This window comes from Hermetia illucens, chromosome 3, assembly GCF_905115235.1.
Source record: "Hermetia illucens chromosome 3, iHerIll2.2.curated.20191125, whole genome shotgun sequence".
NCBI lineage: Eukaryota > Metazoa > Arthropoda > Insecta > Diptera > Stratiomyidae > Hermetia > Hermetia illucens.
The window spans coordinates 28,595,197-28,610,784 of record NC_051851.1 but is presented as its reverse complement, the minus strand read 5'-3'; the positions used below and the strand labels follow the sequence as shown (position 1 = coordinate 28,610,784).

The 15,588-nt window shown below is 42.5% G+C and overlaps 1 protein-coding gene across 1 annotated transcript in view; it reads left to right on the top strand.

The window, feature by feature from the left end:
- The window catches only part of LOC119652434 (FERM domain-containing protein 8), a 386,591-nt gene that overhangs the window by 315,211 nt on the left and 55,792 nt on the right, over nt 1-15,588 (top strand). The window contains exons 7-9 of the mRNA XM_038056575.1: nt 4,914-5,102; nt 5,288-5,417; nt 6,075-6,173. Coding sequence (XP_037912503.1) covers nt 4,914-5,102; nt 5,288-5,417; nt 6,075-6,173 — 418 coding nt within the window. The remainder of the gene's footprint in view (nt 1-4,913; nt 5,103-5,287; nt 5,418-6,074; nt 6,174-15,588) is intronic.

The window sequence follows — 15,588 nt, the reverse complement described above, 5'->3', positions numbered from 1 at the left end:
GGACCCAACACTGTGGCTTAGTGAACTATTTAATTGAGTTATTCAGGAAGGTAGAACACCATCTGACTGGCAAGAAAGTACCACAGTTTCAATATGGAAAAAGAAAGGTAGTCCAGCAGAATGTTCAAATTACCGTCCGATCCGGTTACTTTCTCATACCATGGAGATTTTTGAACGCATTTTTGACGACCGTGGTGTTTCTCAAGAAAGCGCCCTCTCACCACACTTCTTTGTTCTTGTTATGGAGAATGTCATACGGGACATCCAACGTCCAGCTTAATGCAGATGATGTTCTCCTCCTGGGTCTAATAGCAAAAAGAATCTCGAGCAACTTGTTCAAAAATAGAATCATTGCATCCGAGTCAGGCATCACTACGAGCTGACCCCGCTTGTAAACGGCACAAAGGCTGAAGAAAAAGAAGATGAAAGCAGTGAAAATGGGAGAAATCGTATAAGTGCTTCTCCTAGCCACCCTATCCGAGCTAACTTTGCCAATGAGAGGGGAGTGCTGAGCAATGCCCACTCTTCACTGTAAAGAAACTTGAAGAGGTGATCTTGTCCATGTAGATATAAAAGTACCAGTAACGGATAGTATTCCCTGCGAAGTGTTGAAGTTTGGTTGTTGCTTCCTCCCGCTGGAAAATTGCGACGCTCGTACTGATAAGGAAAGGCATAGGCCATCCCGATGCGTCATCAGCGTACCGTCCTTTCAATATGTCGGACACTATGAGGAAACGGCTCGATGAGCTCATTAAGCCAACTTGAATGACACAGTATATACCGCGGGAGGTTGCTCACCACAACAATATGGCTTTAGAGCGGGACGATCCACAATTGATGCGACGGGAGAGGTTGAGGGACACAGTCTCGATTGTCTTCTAGTGGTGCTCCTCGTGACGCTAGATGTAAGTAACGCCTTCAATTCTGCAAGGTAGTACGATATGCTCAAGACGGTGCAAAATTGCTTTCATTTTCCAGGCTGCCTTTTGCAGATACCACACTGAGGCACTATTCAAAAAACTGCACCTTGCTCTACTGGACCCAGAGGAAGGGTAGCGTAGAATAAACATCACGTCGGGGGTGACCTAGAGATCCATCCTTAGTCCACACCTTTGGAATGCCTGATATAATTATAATAATTACCTACGACTGGGGATTCGGCACTGGTGTCGACACGCACGTCCACCAAGTTCAATGCACACTGGGAATGGCTATGTGGCGAGTTAGCAAATGGATGACTGAACATGGATTCTTCCTAGCTCTGGACAAAAACCGACATGGTCGTCTTGACCAAGGAGAGAGTTTCCACAGCCCTCAATATTCAGGTTGGTAAAATCATGCTCTTGCCCCAGTCGGCGGTGAAATACTTCGGCCCAATGATAGGAACGATAATGAGCTTCTTGGAGTAGATCCGGAGCAACACAGACTAGCCTGCAAATATGTAGAATGTTTACGATGGCCAATGTCGGAGGTAGTTTATCCAGTAGGTGCCAATTACTGGCGAATATCGTTCAGTCCGTCCTTCTTTACAATTTCTGAGTATGGACTGATGCTTTCAGTAAGGAAATGTAGCGCAAGCGTCGAACGCAATTACAACGATGAGGAGCTCTATCTCATCGCCTGTGCTTTGCCAGTTGGGGCTTAAGAATGCGCTCAAAACCTTCCCTGCTTGTCGTAAGAGGCGACTAAAAGGGATAGAGATTTGTGGGCTAGCAACCTGTAAATTTTGAAACTTTTTTGTCACCACCACATGCAGCGACCTTTGACTATCGAAAACGGACTAAAACGTATGCACGTTATTCGACAACGGTAGCGTGGGTCCTCGCTAGAGTGCTTCTTTCTCCAAATTAAAAAAGGGCCTAAGCGAAGTAAGATAGTGGGACTTTGGAGAGTACTCCTCTCCCTCTTGCCACACTAATGGCAATGTGCTTTTGTACTCTGGGAAGCCAAGTGGTAGAAGACATAAGTCCGATGTCGTTTTGTTTCTGACGTCTACGTAACAAGAGAGGCGCTGACATCGGCTTCGAAAGGGATTGGAGGGGGTTTTGAGTTACTCACTTCTTGCAGAATTGAGGCGCTACGGCCCCGTAAGATCAACATTAGCCGCTTGTATGACCCAGCTGTCGGTCAACAGTGGGAGAAGCTATCAAGCTATCTTGCTGATCGGACAGATGATATACTGAGTAACCCCCTATCTTTGCCACCAAAGAATGGAAAGCAAACTCACAGGACTTTCCACGTAAGTAAGCATGTTGGTTTTCATTCAGAAGCGACCTTAGTGCCTTGTCGCGAATGTGACGCTCAACCAGTCTCTCCAGACATTTCAACGAAAATTATGTGAGGCTGATTTGTCTGAAGTTCTTTGGATTTGAATTATCATCTTTCCAAGGCTTAGGTATGAAGACTATCTTCACCTTCTGTCAAGATGAAGGCATATAGCTTAGAGCTAAAAAAATATTTCTTAGAAGTTGCACTAAGTGCTCTATACCCTCCTTTAGCATCGCTGGGTAGATGGCATCCACGCCAGGTGCTTTGAAGTGTTCAAATGATAGTATTGCAGCTCTCGCCTTTTCATTGGTAGTAACCTCTCACGCAGTGTCCCAATTTCCCTTGCAACATCTTCACGTTGAAAGGTTTGCAGAAATCGCCGATTCTCTACCTTCTAATTCTGAGACCTGTTCTCCCGGGTGGTATACTTTCAAGACAGTCATCAGAGATAGACTCAAGTCTGGAATTCGTGAAAGTACCATTCGGTATTTCCAGAGTCCAATCTGACCGACTCATCCTCCTTAAGGACTCTGCATAGCCTGGAAGTCTCCCTTTCATCTTCCAGCTCCTCACAGTATGCTCTAAAAGAGTCTCGTTTCGAACGTTTTATGAGCCTCTTATATTCACACTGTGAGTTCCGGAAGTTTAGCCAGTCTTCCTTTTGCAAGCACGATTAGAAGTCATCTGGATGATTTTCTGAGTCTTTGCAGTTCTCGATTCTACCACGGAACCGTTTTACCACGTTGGTTTCGGGAAATAGGACAAGCCTCTTCAAAGCCTTCTAAAAGTGTGCGATTTAGAGTTCCTAATTGATCTTCTATCGCTAAAGGAGTCCTTAGTTTCCTAGGGAACTCCACTTTGCCGCCAAGAAGTTCATTGAGCTTTGTCCAATCCGTTTTTCTAGGATTCCGCCTTTGTATTACAGACTGTTCGCCTCCAATTGTCGGACTCAATTCTAAGTAACGGTGATCTGAGAGTAAGACTTCATCTAGCACTCGCCAGTCTCTAATCAACTCTAACAACTTTGAAGTACAGATTGCTAGGTCAATTACTTAACTTCTTCTTAGCCCCATGAATGTAGTCGTGAACCCATGATCGCCGTCATCAGACCAGCTGAAGTGGTAAAATGAAACAGGTTCTTTACTCTAGAAGTGCATTTGCTACTGCTTCAACAAATATACTGAGCTTTTGCATCACAATCTATTAAGAGTTTAAGGTCACTTGATCCTCCATATACTACCAGATCCCCTAGTTCTTTCGTCAGTGGAGGGCACAAAGAATCATAAGGTAAGTAAGCAGGGGCAACTATGACGTTTCTCTTCTTACCATTAACCTGGTATTGCAAGTTGACCGGAACCGGGTCCTGGGAATAGAATTGCCTCAGCATAGTTGCCTCTAAGAATTTTGCCATCAGAACGCAGGCCCTGGGTTTCGATGATCTCTCATCGAAGAAGATCTTAGTCCCCTTTACTGACCCAATACCACAGATTTTATTAAAACGAAGCCATGACTCTTGAACCAGAAATATATAGGGACAGTCCTGCACCGTTGACAGCCTTGTCGCCAGGGCTGTATGGATCTGTTTCCACATACTGGAAACAGACCAATTGCGTACACATCATCAGCTTCCCTTTCTTCCGCTTTTCCTGGCAGAGGCGGAGGAGAAAGTTCTTACGGGCAAGCCTGTAGTCTCTTCTCTTTTGCGGCTGAAGTTTCCTTCTGGCGAGCCCTCCACACCGTTTTTTTGAAGAGTTATGGAATAGTGTCACCGGCAGGCTGGCCGTCGTCAGGTTTCTAATTCCTATTATTAAGGGAGTACAACAATATCCTTTCTGGCTGACCGTGCGTAGACACCGGTTGTAGGTTTTCCTCTGAAGTGGAACGCCTGTCTTCCACAGATTTCTCCGTAGAGGAACGTGAATCTGATGAGACTTCCAAAATACATCCCTCGTCCACGACATGATTTCTTAAAGTCGCGGGAGGATTCGAAGTTTGTGACTTCTTACCACCTGGAGAGTTACAATCCTTTGTTTCCATCTACATGTGTTTTTGGACACCCATAGTGTAGGAGTAAACTACGACAGGGTCCCCCACGACCGAGGTGTCCGAGGAGTGGTGACACTGCTATTGTAATGGCTCCTTGACACCTTATGCTCAGCCAAAAACCTATTCACAGAAGAAGAAGTTTATTTGTTGAATTCATTTGAGATGACCGCAATAGAACGCATTGGTCTAGTTGCTGTTGATTAAGGCACAGTGCCTGAAAAGTTTTCCTGGAAAAAAACTGATTGTCCTATTTAGAGCATTGATGATCTCTGCGTTCCTGATGTTACTACGCGTTCTATCGGCTATTACAAGTTTAAATAAGTGGAACAGCATTGCACATACCGGAAACTCCAGACTAAAAGAGGACTATTCGCTCATAAATGTTGACACTAACAGTAGCAAACGGCATTGAATCAAGTGTCCATGTTTTATTTCAAGATCGATACCGTTTATCAAAACATAGATAGTCAACCCCTTCCCTTCATTTCCAATTCCGAAGCTAGGAACCGTTTCCACTTGGAAACATCCTATCCATTATCCACTGTCTGCAAGAGTGTACACAACGAGTAATACAACACAATGTAATCTTTGCTTTACAGAGAGAACCAGTCGAGATTTCTACCTCAACATGTTGCCAAAAATTCGAGTTGGTCCTGGTTGCCGGTCAGCAGGAAAAACTCGGCCGAAGTGAAACTTTTAGAGCAATTCAAGCGGGTACCGCAGGCCGCAACAACGAGGAAACTGATGCGAAAATACTTGGAATTCTGTTGGGCGCTTCCGTTTTATGGGTGAGGAACAACATGAAAATTTACATTTAATAGTGTACTTAACACGACATTAACTCCACTGCGGAGTAAATTTCGAACCGAAATTTATTCTGTTATCCTTTAGTCTAATAAAATATGCATGTGGTGTGACCTGAGCGTTCTAATATTTTCTCTGGTGGTGTATCCTTTTCTTGTAATGTTTCCAGGGCTGCATTTTTTCATGGTCAAGTCGAACAGCCAGTTCGAGGTCTTATGAGCTTAGTTAATCACAAGGACATCTCTGTAATTATAGCAATCAATGAACGAGGGGTTTTTATTATAGATCCTTTAGAATGTGTAAGTATGCATTTGTCCACTATTATGCAGGTAATCATGGTCTATGTTTGAATGCATTGTTGCTCGCAAGTGGCGTCGTGGAAAAGCTGCCATCGATGCTCTTGGCTCTTCTGCAATTCCACAACGTCCTTCAAGCCTCGACAGCCCTTAGGCCCTTAATTCGCAATGTATAGCTGAAAACATATTTCAGCATGATGGTCGAAATTTTCGAATGTTGGTCACATGGCAATCCGATCTGTGACCAATCTACTAATGGACTCTCCTCCCCCAGGCTTTAACACTACTGCGGATGCCTCTTTCCATCTTGCTGTAAAGAAATTTCGTAACTATTTCCGCCATCTGAAATTATGTAACATGCAAATACGAATTCATTTAATTAATAGATGGAACAAGATTCACAAAAAACCTCTTTCAATTGCTCGTGGACGTAATTCATCAAATTAAAAGAAACAACATTCGGGTCGCGGAGCATTATATGTATGGACAGGTATCTCTCGAATAGACCTCGGATTAGGCACTTCAAAACGTACAAGTGCAAGTAGCGTTCATAAAAAAATTACATTCAAGCATAGACCGAGGCAGTGAAGACATGAATACCATCTGGTCTTCGCGGTCGTATCTTTTTAATTTCCTGGAAATAATAATAAAATTTTCCAGACTTTATTACTCGGATTAAGATATGAAGATTTATCATGGGATTATGCAAAACCAAGTACGAACGATGATCCCGACTGCCAGACGTGTATATTTTTACAGGTGAGTACTTTATTACACTTATTTAGATATAAATATGAATTACAAGTTAGAATCACTTACAATGGAAACATAGATGTGAGCCGGTTGAAATTTTCTTGGATTGTCCTTTTCTGAAATTTAAAATCTTTGGAGATTGCAATATTTAGCGCTGAGTTAGCACACGGAGATAAGTTCTAATAAAGCCTTATGGATACTATGAAAGTTAAGATGAATTTAAACAAAAACAGATTACGTTGTGAGTGATTTCCCTAAAATTGACAAAAAAAATGGAAAACGAGAACTAACAGAATTTAGTCAGAGCTTTATTTGGTTAGATAGATAAATTAAGGCCGTTCATTTCCATAGATCATGTATTTTTCTTTCTTGTTCAAAACCATCCAGGGGTTATTTCTCCGGAAAATTTAGAAATATAAGCCTGATCCACATTTACCCCCCTATGGAGGAGGCTGCAGAGTCGCAGAAGAATACTTTCTACGAGGCAGTTGAACGGACCCCCGAATCCTGTTCCAAGTATGATGTCAAAACCATACTTGGACATTTCAACAGTCACGTAGGAATGAAGCCCGTATTCATAGCTTACAAAGGGATACCAATGATAACGGAGTGTGGATTATTCATTTAGCAGTATCTGACGAAATGGTTGTTGGAAATACCTGGTTTACGCAAAAAGCGGTCAACAAACATACATGGGCCTCTTTAGACGGTACCACTTTCAACCAAATTGACCACGTGCTGGCGTCACCCCTCAAGCTTTTCCATATGGTAATTTAAGGAGTAGTGTCCTGTCTAAAAGCTCTACTTGGATTTTCATGTCCCACTTCTTAAAGGGCAACCAAACTGACGTTCTGGCGACCCCAGGTTCGTTCATATGGATTTTCGCCTGCCTCCACTCGCCTGCGTGAATCCTTGCAATTTCACCCTTCAGAGTAGACTTGATAGTGGATGGTCTAATACCCAAAGCTCGTTCTGGCCTCACCATTGTGGATTCGGACGCTCGGTGAGCCAGTCTGTCAGCTTCCTCATTACCAGCGATGTTTGAGTGCCTCAGCACCGATATCAGGAATAATTCATTCAGTCAGCCAAGTTTCACCAGCACCAGATGACAACTCTACACCAACTGGCTTGATATGTCGTTGTTGTTTAGTACTGATAATGCTGCCCGACAGATTGGAATGTTGCGACCCCTCCATTTTTCTCGCAGATATTCTTCTGCTGCCAATAAAATGGCATATATCTCCACCTGGAATATGGTCGTCATTTTTTCGAGGGGTCGGCTCAGTTCCATAATCGGATTACCCGAGAATATCCCTGGGCCCGATCCGCCTTTCATGACTGATCCGTCGGTGAAGATTATTAAGTCTGTAATCTGAAAAGACTCATGGCCATTTATCGACCATTCTTCTCTTTTGGTGATTACGACAGTGTATATCTTTTCAAAGACGAATCTGGAAACTATACGATCAGAGTTATCTGATATTTGTCAATGAATCTCCAGATAGACACATGGCCGTATAATTAGCCGCGTTTCCACGCTCCCATGGTATCGAGTCCACATGCGTCATTGTCCGCTTTCCGTTTCACCTCCAAGTGAATGGGGGGTAGTTTGAGGATAGTTTCAAGTGCCACAGTCGGCGTAGTACTCATTGCTGCAGTAATACTTAGGCCACGAAGCCTCTGAATTTGCGTTAGCAGCTTCCTGCTGTTAGCAAAATTCAGTCTCGGCCACCAGAGGATGCGTGCATACATCAAAATGGGTTTCATTAAGGTGGGTAACATATAACTGCCCCCCTTCCTAGTGAACACAACTAGTCCAGTCTTCCTAGCGTTCACCATGAATCCCTTGCGGAGACACCAACTGTGGATTTCAAGCAGAGTTGCATTCAAGCGATTACACACTGTGTCTGCAAGCTTGCCGGTAATTATTACGGCTAGATCGTCCGCAAATGCTGGTGCAAAGACTTGTTTGTCCTCCAGGAGCCATAGCAGGGTATCCATTACCAGTGGGCATAACAGGGGAGACAGAACCTCTCCCTGTGGGCAGCTCCAAAAACATTCTACCTCAATAGACTTCTGGCCGACAAATATGTGGATTTTTCTCCACTCTAAAATGTGAAGAACCCAATTGATTAACAGTGGATCGATTCCGTGCTATCTTGCCGTACCACACATTGGCGCGAATAAGGAATAATTGAAGATACCTTTGATATACATGGGCCTAAGGAGTATTCTTTTTCGGGCATCGCCTATTCAATTTTTGCCGTGAGTTCATGGAGTGCTGCCTCCATGGATTTTTCTTTCTGGTAGGTGTGCCTATGGTGAAGTGACCACTTGGCAATGTATGTATCCCTTATGAACCCATCTACCAGTCTTTCTAGTTCTTTTAGTAAAAAGGACGTTAGACTGATTGATCGGAAGCTTTTTGCTTGAGTGTAGGTGGGTTTCCCTGTTTTGCGAATAAATATCACCTTCATATCAAGCCAGTTAATTGAAATATAAGCGTCTGCTAGGCATGCACAATATATATTCCGAATATGTAGACTCTGGGCATCCATTCCCTCTATTACTAGCGCAGGAATAATGCCATACGGACCAGCAGACTTGTATCTATGGAACGAGTTACATGTCCATTTTACTCGCTCCAATGATATTACTTTGCATGCCAGAGTCCTGCCTCTCGGTTGAGGGCTGGATGCACCTGTCAGCGCCGGGATGAAATTTTGGATACTGCTTGGGAAGTGCACTTCAAATAATAATAATAATAATCGTTGGCGCAACAATCCATATTGGATCAGGGCCTTGAAGTGTGTTAGAGCACTTCATTCAAGACCGTAACGGTACACTACAATATATTGTAGGAGACAATGTAGTCAGCACTGCGCTCAAACAAATGGTTTGCCGTTTCTTCATCGCTTTTTGTGTAGCCCCTTTCTGTAAACGTAAATAACCCAGCTTCTGACTACGTTTTTTAACAAGGATTCGGTTCAACTCTGAGGTTGCCTCAAGTGAGTTAGTCTCATCTTAAAAGCGTCTCCTTGATGGTCGTTTAACCGATGTTATGCTCTTCTTTAGAGTTTTCTGTACCTCATTATAGCGATTCCAGACAGCGGATGAATCACACTTCAGAGCACGATTGAGGAGCATTCTTGTTGTTCTCCCCTTTTTTGCTAAATCTGAGTTCCACCGTGGTGTTTTACTCTTCTTTGGCGTCTTGAGCGGACAGCTTCCTTCGAAAGCTTCGAAAGCGAAGGATCGTGACTCGGGCGCTCGGTTCTATTTTATACGTCACCCAATCTGTTTTCCGCGGATTCCAAAATGTATTGGGTGGAGGTGCATCTATGCCCATTAGAAAATCAATGCGTCTGCCATCTGAGAGTGATCTTTTGATACTTTTCACTCTCTGACCAGAGCCGCAATGTCAGGGGATGCTACTGTGATATCGATGACCTCTCGACTGACCATGTTGAAGAAATTGGATCCATTACCCAAATGAAGGATCTGCTGATCGGTTCCTACCAAATACTCCAGTAGTCTGGATCTTCCTCCATTGATGTTGGAACTTCCCCAGCATATGTGGTGAGCATTGAAGGCAACGGGAGGGAGTTATCATTGATACAGCCACAAACATACTTGGCCCCAGCCCCAAGAAAAGTTGAAACGGCTGGTTCGACGATGAATGTAAGCTAGCAATGGAACGCAAGAATCTTACACATCCAGTAATGTTGCATTCTCAAAGAATGCGGGCATATCACTTATATTATTACTTACGCCCGGCTCTAACAGCTCAGCGAACATGTCCGGTCTGGATTTCGCCTTATCTAGACTCCTTCCAGGCCCGAGGCTTTACTATCGTCTTTTCTACCGCAGATCTCTAGTGGCTTTTCTCTGGTGACAGCTGGAATCGCCATCATATTTAGAGTTCGTTAGAAGCTGTCAGTGCCCCTCTCTTGCTGGGGGAATAACTTCTGGATGATTTCCAACAAGAGGGTAGGCAATGTGATCTGCAGAAAAGAACGGCGTCTGAATTGTCCAGGCAGGTTTGGACCCTCCCTTTCGCACCAAAGGTTTTAGCAGACTGCACTTCCTTGCATTTGCCTCTCTGCTACGCCACTTAAGTGCCCAAATGTTGCAGTCACCGGCGATCAATCACCTTTGGACTTCATCCCCTTGTGTCGACAATAAAATTGTGAAGTGTGTCTTCAAATTCAGATAGTGTCAGACTTGGTGGAGCGTAACAGCAATGAAAATAAACACCACCTATTTTCGCCCAAATAAAGCCACTAGCTGCCTCATTCATAGTACATTGTATGACTTGTCGATCGCACGCCCAAATCGCCGCTTCCCCAGTCAAATTTGTAGCCCATATGCCATCGTGACGGATTTTATACCTGCTGCTCAAGTAAATCCTGATCGATCTTGAAATTATTGCAATTTACTTTAACAGACCTCATTTTTTCATTGCAGTTAGCCTCTTTCTACATTCCACGCATTTACTACTTCCAGTAATATGCCGTTTACACCGTCCCTTCTTTTTTTCGCACAACAGGCATTTGAGGTTTCTATTCCACTATCTGGTAATATGGCCTTTCTCCTCACACCTTCTACACCGATCGATCGATCAATGTTCCTAGTGCATGTCCTCGCTCAGTGCCAAAACAGGCATTTAAAGCACCTTTTTGACGAGATCAGTCATCTTGAATGGCATACTACCCATTCTATTCAAACTTTTCCAGCCGCCAACAATTTCTGTGCTACCTCCACAGGTAGTGGTATTGTGGCCATTTGGGTGCCGACATACGCTTTTTGTAAACTCGCAGTGGGGTCCCTCATAGATTCCTACAGCTTGCATTTCAGTGTCCTTTCGATGACACTTCATCAAGATCCTTACAATGGATGCAGATCTCACTTCATGCCCACTGCGGCATCCTCCTAGAGGACAGTGCAGTTAGAATAGCCTGTAAGACACTGTTTCGGAATCTCCTTGGTATTCCTTTCCTCCTCTTTCGATCTATTAAACAGCACCCTAATAGTCCTCATTTTATTCTCTATGGCTTGGTGCACGTTGCGTCCTAGGGCATTACATTGGAGGATATCCCTGTTAAACTGCCCAAGATTTACAACAAACTATCTAATTAAGCTGCCAACTTTTATTCCGTGCTAAAAATTGGCGAGCGAAATTATCTGAAGATGACATTTCACTTTAAATGTGCCTAAATTCTACAAGATAACGTGTATCCGAAAAACCGAAGTAGACTAAAACACCAAATTTTTCTTTAGGGCCAGTAAAAAAATTACTTTCATGACGACGAAGACAGTGGGACGAAACGCCCCGTACGAACCCTTTCTTACTTTCGGTTTGTTGTTGTAAAAACCCTTAAGAACCACTACCTGGCTACATCAACAGCTGGAAAAAACAGCGCCAGCCGTTTGGGTCGTGGCCGACGACCTAAGTACCAGCGAGGAAAAATGCCGATCAATATTCTCAGGCTCGTTACTCAGTGTACCTGCCGCCTGTCCGCTAATCAAGATTGTTCTATCACTGTCGAGCGACAGCTGAATCATACAAGCCGTCGATGTGATGTTGAACTTGGGAGTAGGTTGCAATTATCCAACCCTACGAAAAGTGGCAGATGCAACATGAAAGCGAAAGTAAGCGATCATCAGACGGTGATCCCTTTCGAAGCTGATATCAGCGCCTCTCTTGCTCCGAACATCCTGGAGACAACTCCTAAATTAACTGCTGATCACAAAGTGGTCAAGCTGATTTCTCGTACGATATCAGTCAGCTGAACCCTAATTGATTTTATTGCAAGCTCTGTGTTCGAACAATGTTCCGAGACGGTGGAAACATCACATATCCGCGGCATTCAGATCACCCATCGCAATCACAATGTCACCTCTAGGAAGTTCTCTCCTAAACTGCATGTAATTGCTCGTAGAATGCATCCTTCTCCACTATATCGAAAGTCTCCGCTGGTGCACAGAACTGCACAATTATAATGCTTCTAAATCTGGACAGAATCTTGCAGAATCTTGTCATAAATCGACTCTAGTTGGAATTATCGAGCATTTTAAAGAGCTTCGATACCGTTGTCGAGGAGCGTGCGTACATCCCAGAAACCAATCATACTCCGTGTTCGATAGCCGAGGTCCCTCCCCTATTCGAGGTATTGTTGACGTTTCGGTAGCAATAAAGTTTTGTAATTTGCAGATTGCCAGCCCACAAATTTCTACCCTTTTTAGTCGCTTATTACAACAAACAGGGAAGATTTTAAGTGTGTTCTTAAGCCCCCACAAGGCACATTCTCAGGGAGCAACAATTTGGCGCCAAAGGAGTAACTTTTACGTTCTGTAATTTTCCAAATAATAATAGGATTTCAAACTTTCCAGTATTCAAACCAGAAGCTGTACTACTGCAAAATTTTGTGGATCTAGGATAAAGTGAACGTGGCTTCGCAGATAATTTACATAATGCAAAATATATTATTATTAACTTTATAAGAGAAGAACGCGGGATATTTTGGTACCTAGATGGTACAGGCACGGACTTCCATGATTTTTTTCAGAATTTTCAGTTAAGTGCTTTCTGAGAATGGTTCTTGACATATTGATCCTTTTCTAATCCACGGAACAACATAATTCACTGAATACGCGTGTTTTCACAGTTTCAGCCTTTCCACCCAATTTCGTGACAATTGGTGTAACCGTTTCTGAGAAAAGTGCATGTGACAAACAGGCAGACAGACTATGAACCGATTTTAATAAAATTTTGTTTTATGAAAACCTTAAAAAGAGTATATGCAGCAAATGAAATCCCGTTGGTTTTTGAAGGAATCTGTTTTTTTATTGTTCAAATCCACTCTCGTTTCGAGCAGGCAAGATTCTTTTGAGTGGAAGTTATTCATTCATTCATCATTCATCTGTTTTTTATGACCTGGCTACTGACGCTTTTAAATTTTGATATGAGCGTCGAGGATGATGAGTTATGCTCACCATCCTGGACCTCGACTTTCGTTTCTTCTGAGGGGATCAATCACCAATGTGTTCCCGAACTAAGCTGAGGAACAATTTCAGGTAGCATGACGATCAATTTTCTTTGGACAGATTAGCTGCCATTGTTTTGCAGTGGTGTGTTTAGGTAAGAGACCAAGAAAATGCTCCCTACTTATTCTACTGAATTACCCCATCCGATAGATCGGTAGTGTTTCCAATTGTTCTGGGAGAATGATGGCTTGTTTATTTGAAAAAATTTAACCCTCAAAAGTTTGTTTTATCAAAAGTTCCTGCCTGTCATCTCAACTTATAGCGTCAAGAAGATTACATACAGGCAGAGCAAATTCAGTTTCTCGACGGACGTGAGTGTCGATGATTGAAGAACTGAAACACGCCGAATATGTGCAATGTTTTTCTTCTACCGTACAAATTCAAGCAATGAGTCTTTTCTGATTCTATGATTTTGAACTTTTGCTGATAGATTTCGAAGTTCAAGCCCCTTTTGCTTGCCTGATACTTATTTTCTTTTGAATGGTCAACTGTATTCGTAGGCACGCATCATGTATTAGTTTCCGTCTTTTTAATTAAAAGATAATTTTCTCGATTTTACTGATTATCACTTAATGAATAGTACCGGATGCTTTCCACTAAATGGAGGACTAGCTAGAACTTCAAGTGATTAAACCCCCTGACGTTTTGACAATTATTTATGCTAACAGTGCCTTCACTTCAATAACGATAACTGGGGTTGGTAGTGGTTTGTCTGTTTATTTTCCACCTATTTTTGCAACATCTGATTCCCAGGTATTTAATTCAGGCAACCGCGCATAATGGATTATTATGAATATTCAATGAGTGGAGTAAGGATGAAGTACTTTTCCAATAGAACCTCTATAAAAACAAATTGATTCAAATTTTAATTAGGAGATCGAAACCGCTTTTCAGGACCAATGGCACAGCAATCGTGAATGCAAGCTACGTAATAATAAAGTTGCCACTTCCACTTGCTCGCTGATTACACATTCCGCTGGCCTTCTTACTTCCGTCAAGTGATTTCATACCCTTTCGTTATCGTGCCGACGTTGGAACTTGAAATTGAAAGGCACTTCAAGAAAGTTCAATGTACTTAACGACTTACAAGACGCTACAACGCTCCTTGAAATGGGGTGACAATATAATTCCCAAAGTTTCATGGAACTTTCCAGCAATCCATGCCATTTAACATTTTGAGCACTTGACTGCATCGCCGAACGCAAATCCTACTTACGAGCCATTTTAAATAAAATTACCTTTCAAAACTGTATATCTTTTAATTTCACATTTTATCAAGCCAACTTCATTCTAATCACATTCTCCGGAAAAGAGAAAAAAACTTGATTCTATTCTGACTTTAATTTGATAGCACACGGAAAGTTTCGTCGTTCTCGTGTGCTAAAAACTTTTCCACGTAGGAAAAACTCGCAAGTGAAATGATGAAGACACGAAAAAAAAACACAGAAAGGAAGCGAAGGAGAAACCCAAGAACACTTTTCACTTTTCTAATTACGTATGTGTCATCTGCAAGAGAATTTCAAAACGACCGAAATAATTAGACCAATTCTTATAAAAAGGATTCTACGCAATCTGAACTTGTTCTTATTCGCGTTCTTCCTTCTTTTTTATGACGCGGAAGTCAACGAATGTTTGTCGGTGGCAAACGGGAGAAGTAATAAACAATATGGCAGGATGGTGTGCAGCTTGAAGAAGGGAAGACGATGATGAAAAAAGTGAAATTTTACCTCCACGACGAGCATCATTTTATTGCTATTATTATAATAATTCAGTCTAAATACAAAAAGCTCTTAGCCTTATTACAAAAAAGGGAACCACAAGGACGGGAGTAAAGTACTTGCGGATTAAGAGAAAAGGAGCCTATCCATTGCTTTGTTTAAACGAGGGTATGGCAGCATATTTGCTTGGGAATAATTTGAAAGTCCTTGCGAGCTGAGTGTTTCAAGTTCAAGTGACCATAGAAATCTAACATTTTCCCTCTGCTTACAATGGTCCATAGTTAAGTGGAAGATTTGCATTAAAGTCACTATTGCAATTTATATTGCAAATACTGCGGCGGTTATAAAGGATCATCGTCATTTTATCTGACTTCACATTAATGGAACAATACCGAGGATGTGGGGTTAAGCCATTCGCAATTGGGCCTACTGTGAAGGGTTAAGTTAAAAGGATACGCATACCCACATGAAGTAATTCGACCAACCACGTGAAAACCCTAGTAGAGTTTTTTTCCAGTCACATGGGGAAAATCAGATTGGCGGTCTCCACTATATGCAGTCAATGTGGAGAAGACGAGGAGAAGGTTCTGCAGTTTATATACTACCGCCAAGCCTCTTTAGACCTCATTCGAAGATACATTTGGCAAGGTTTGCTC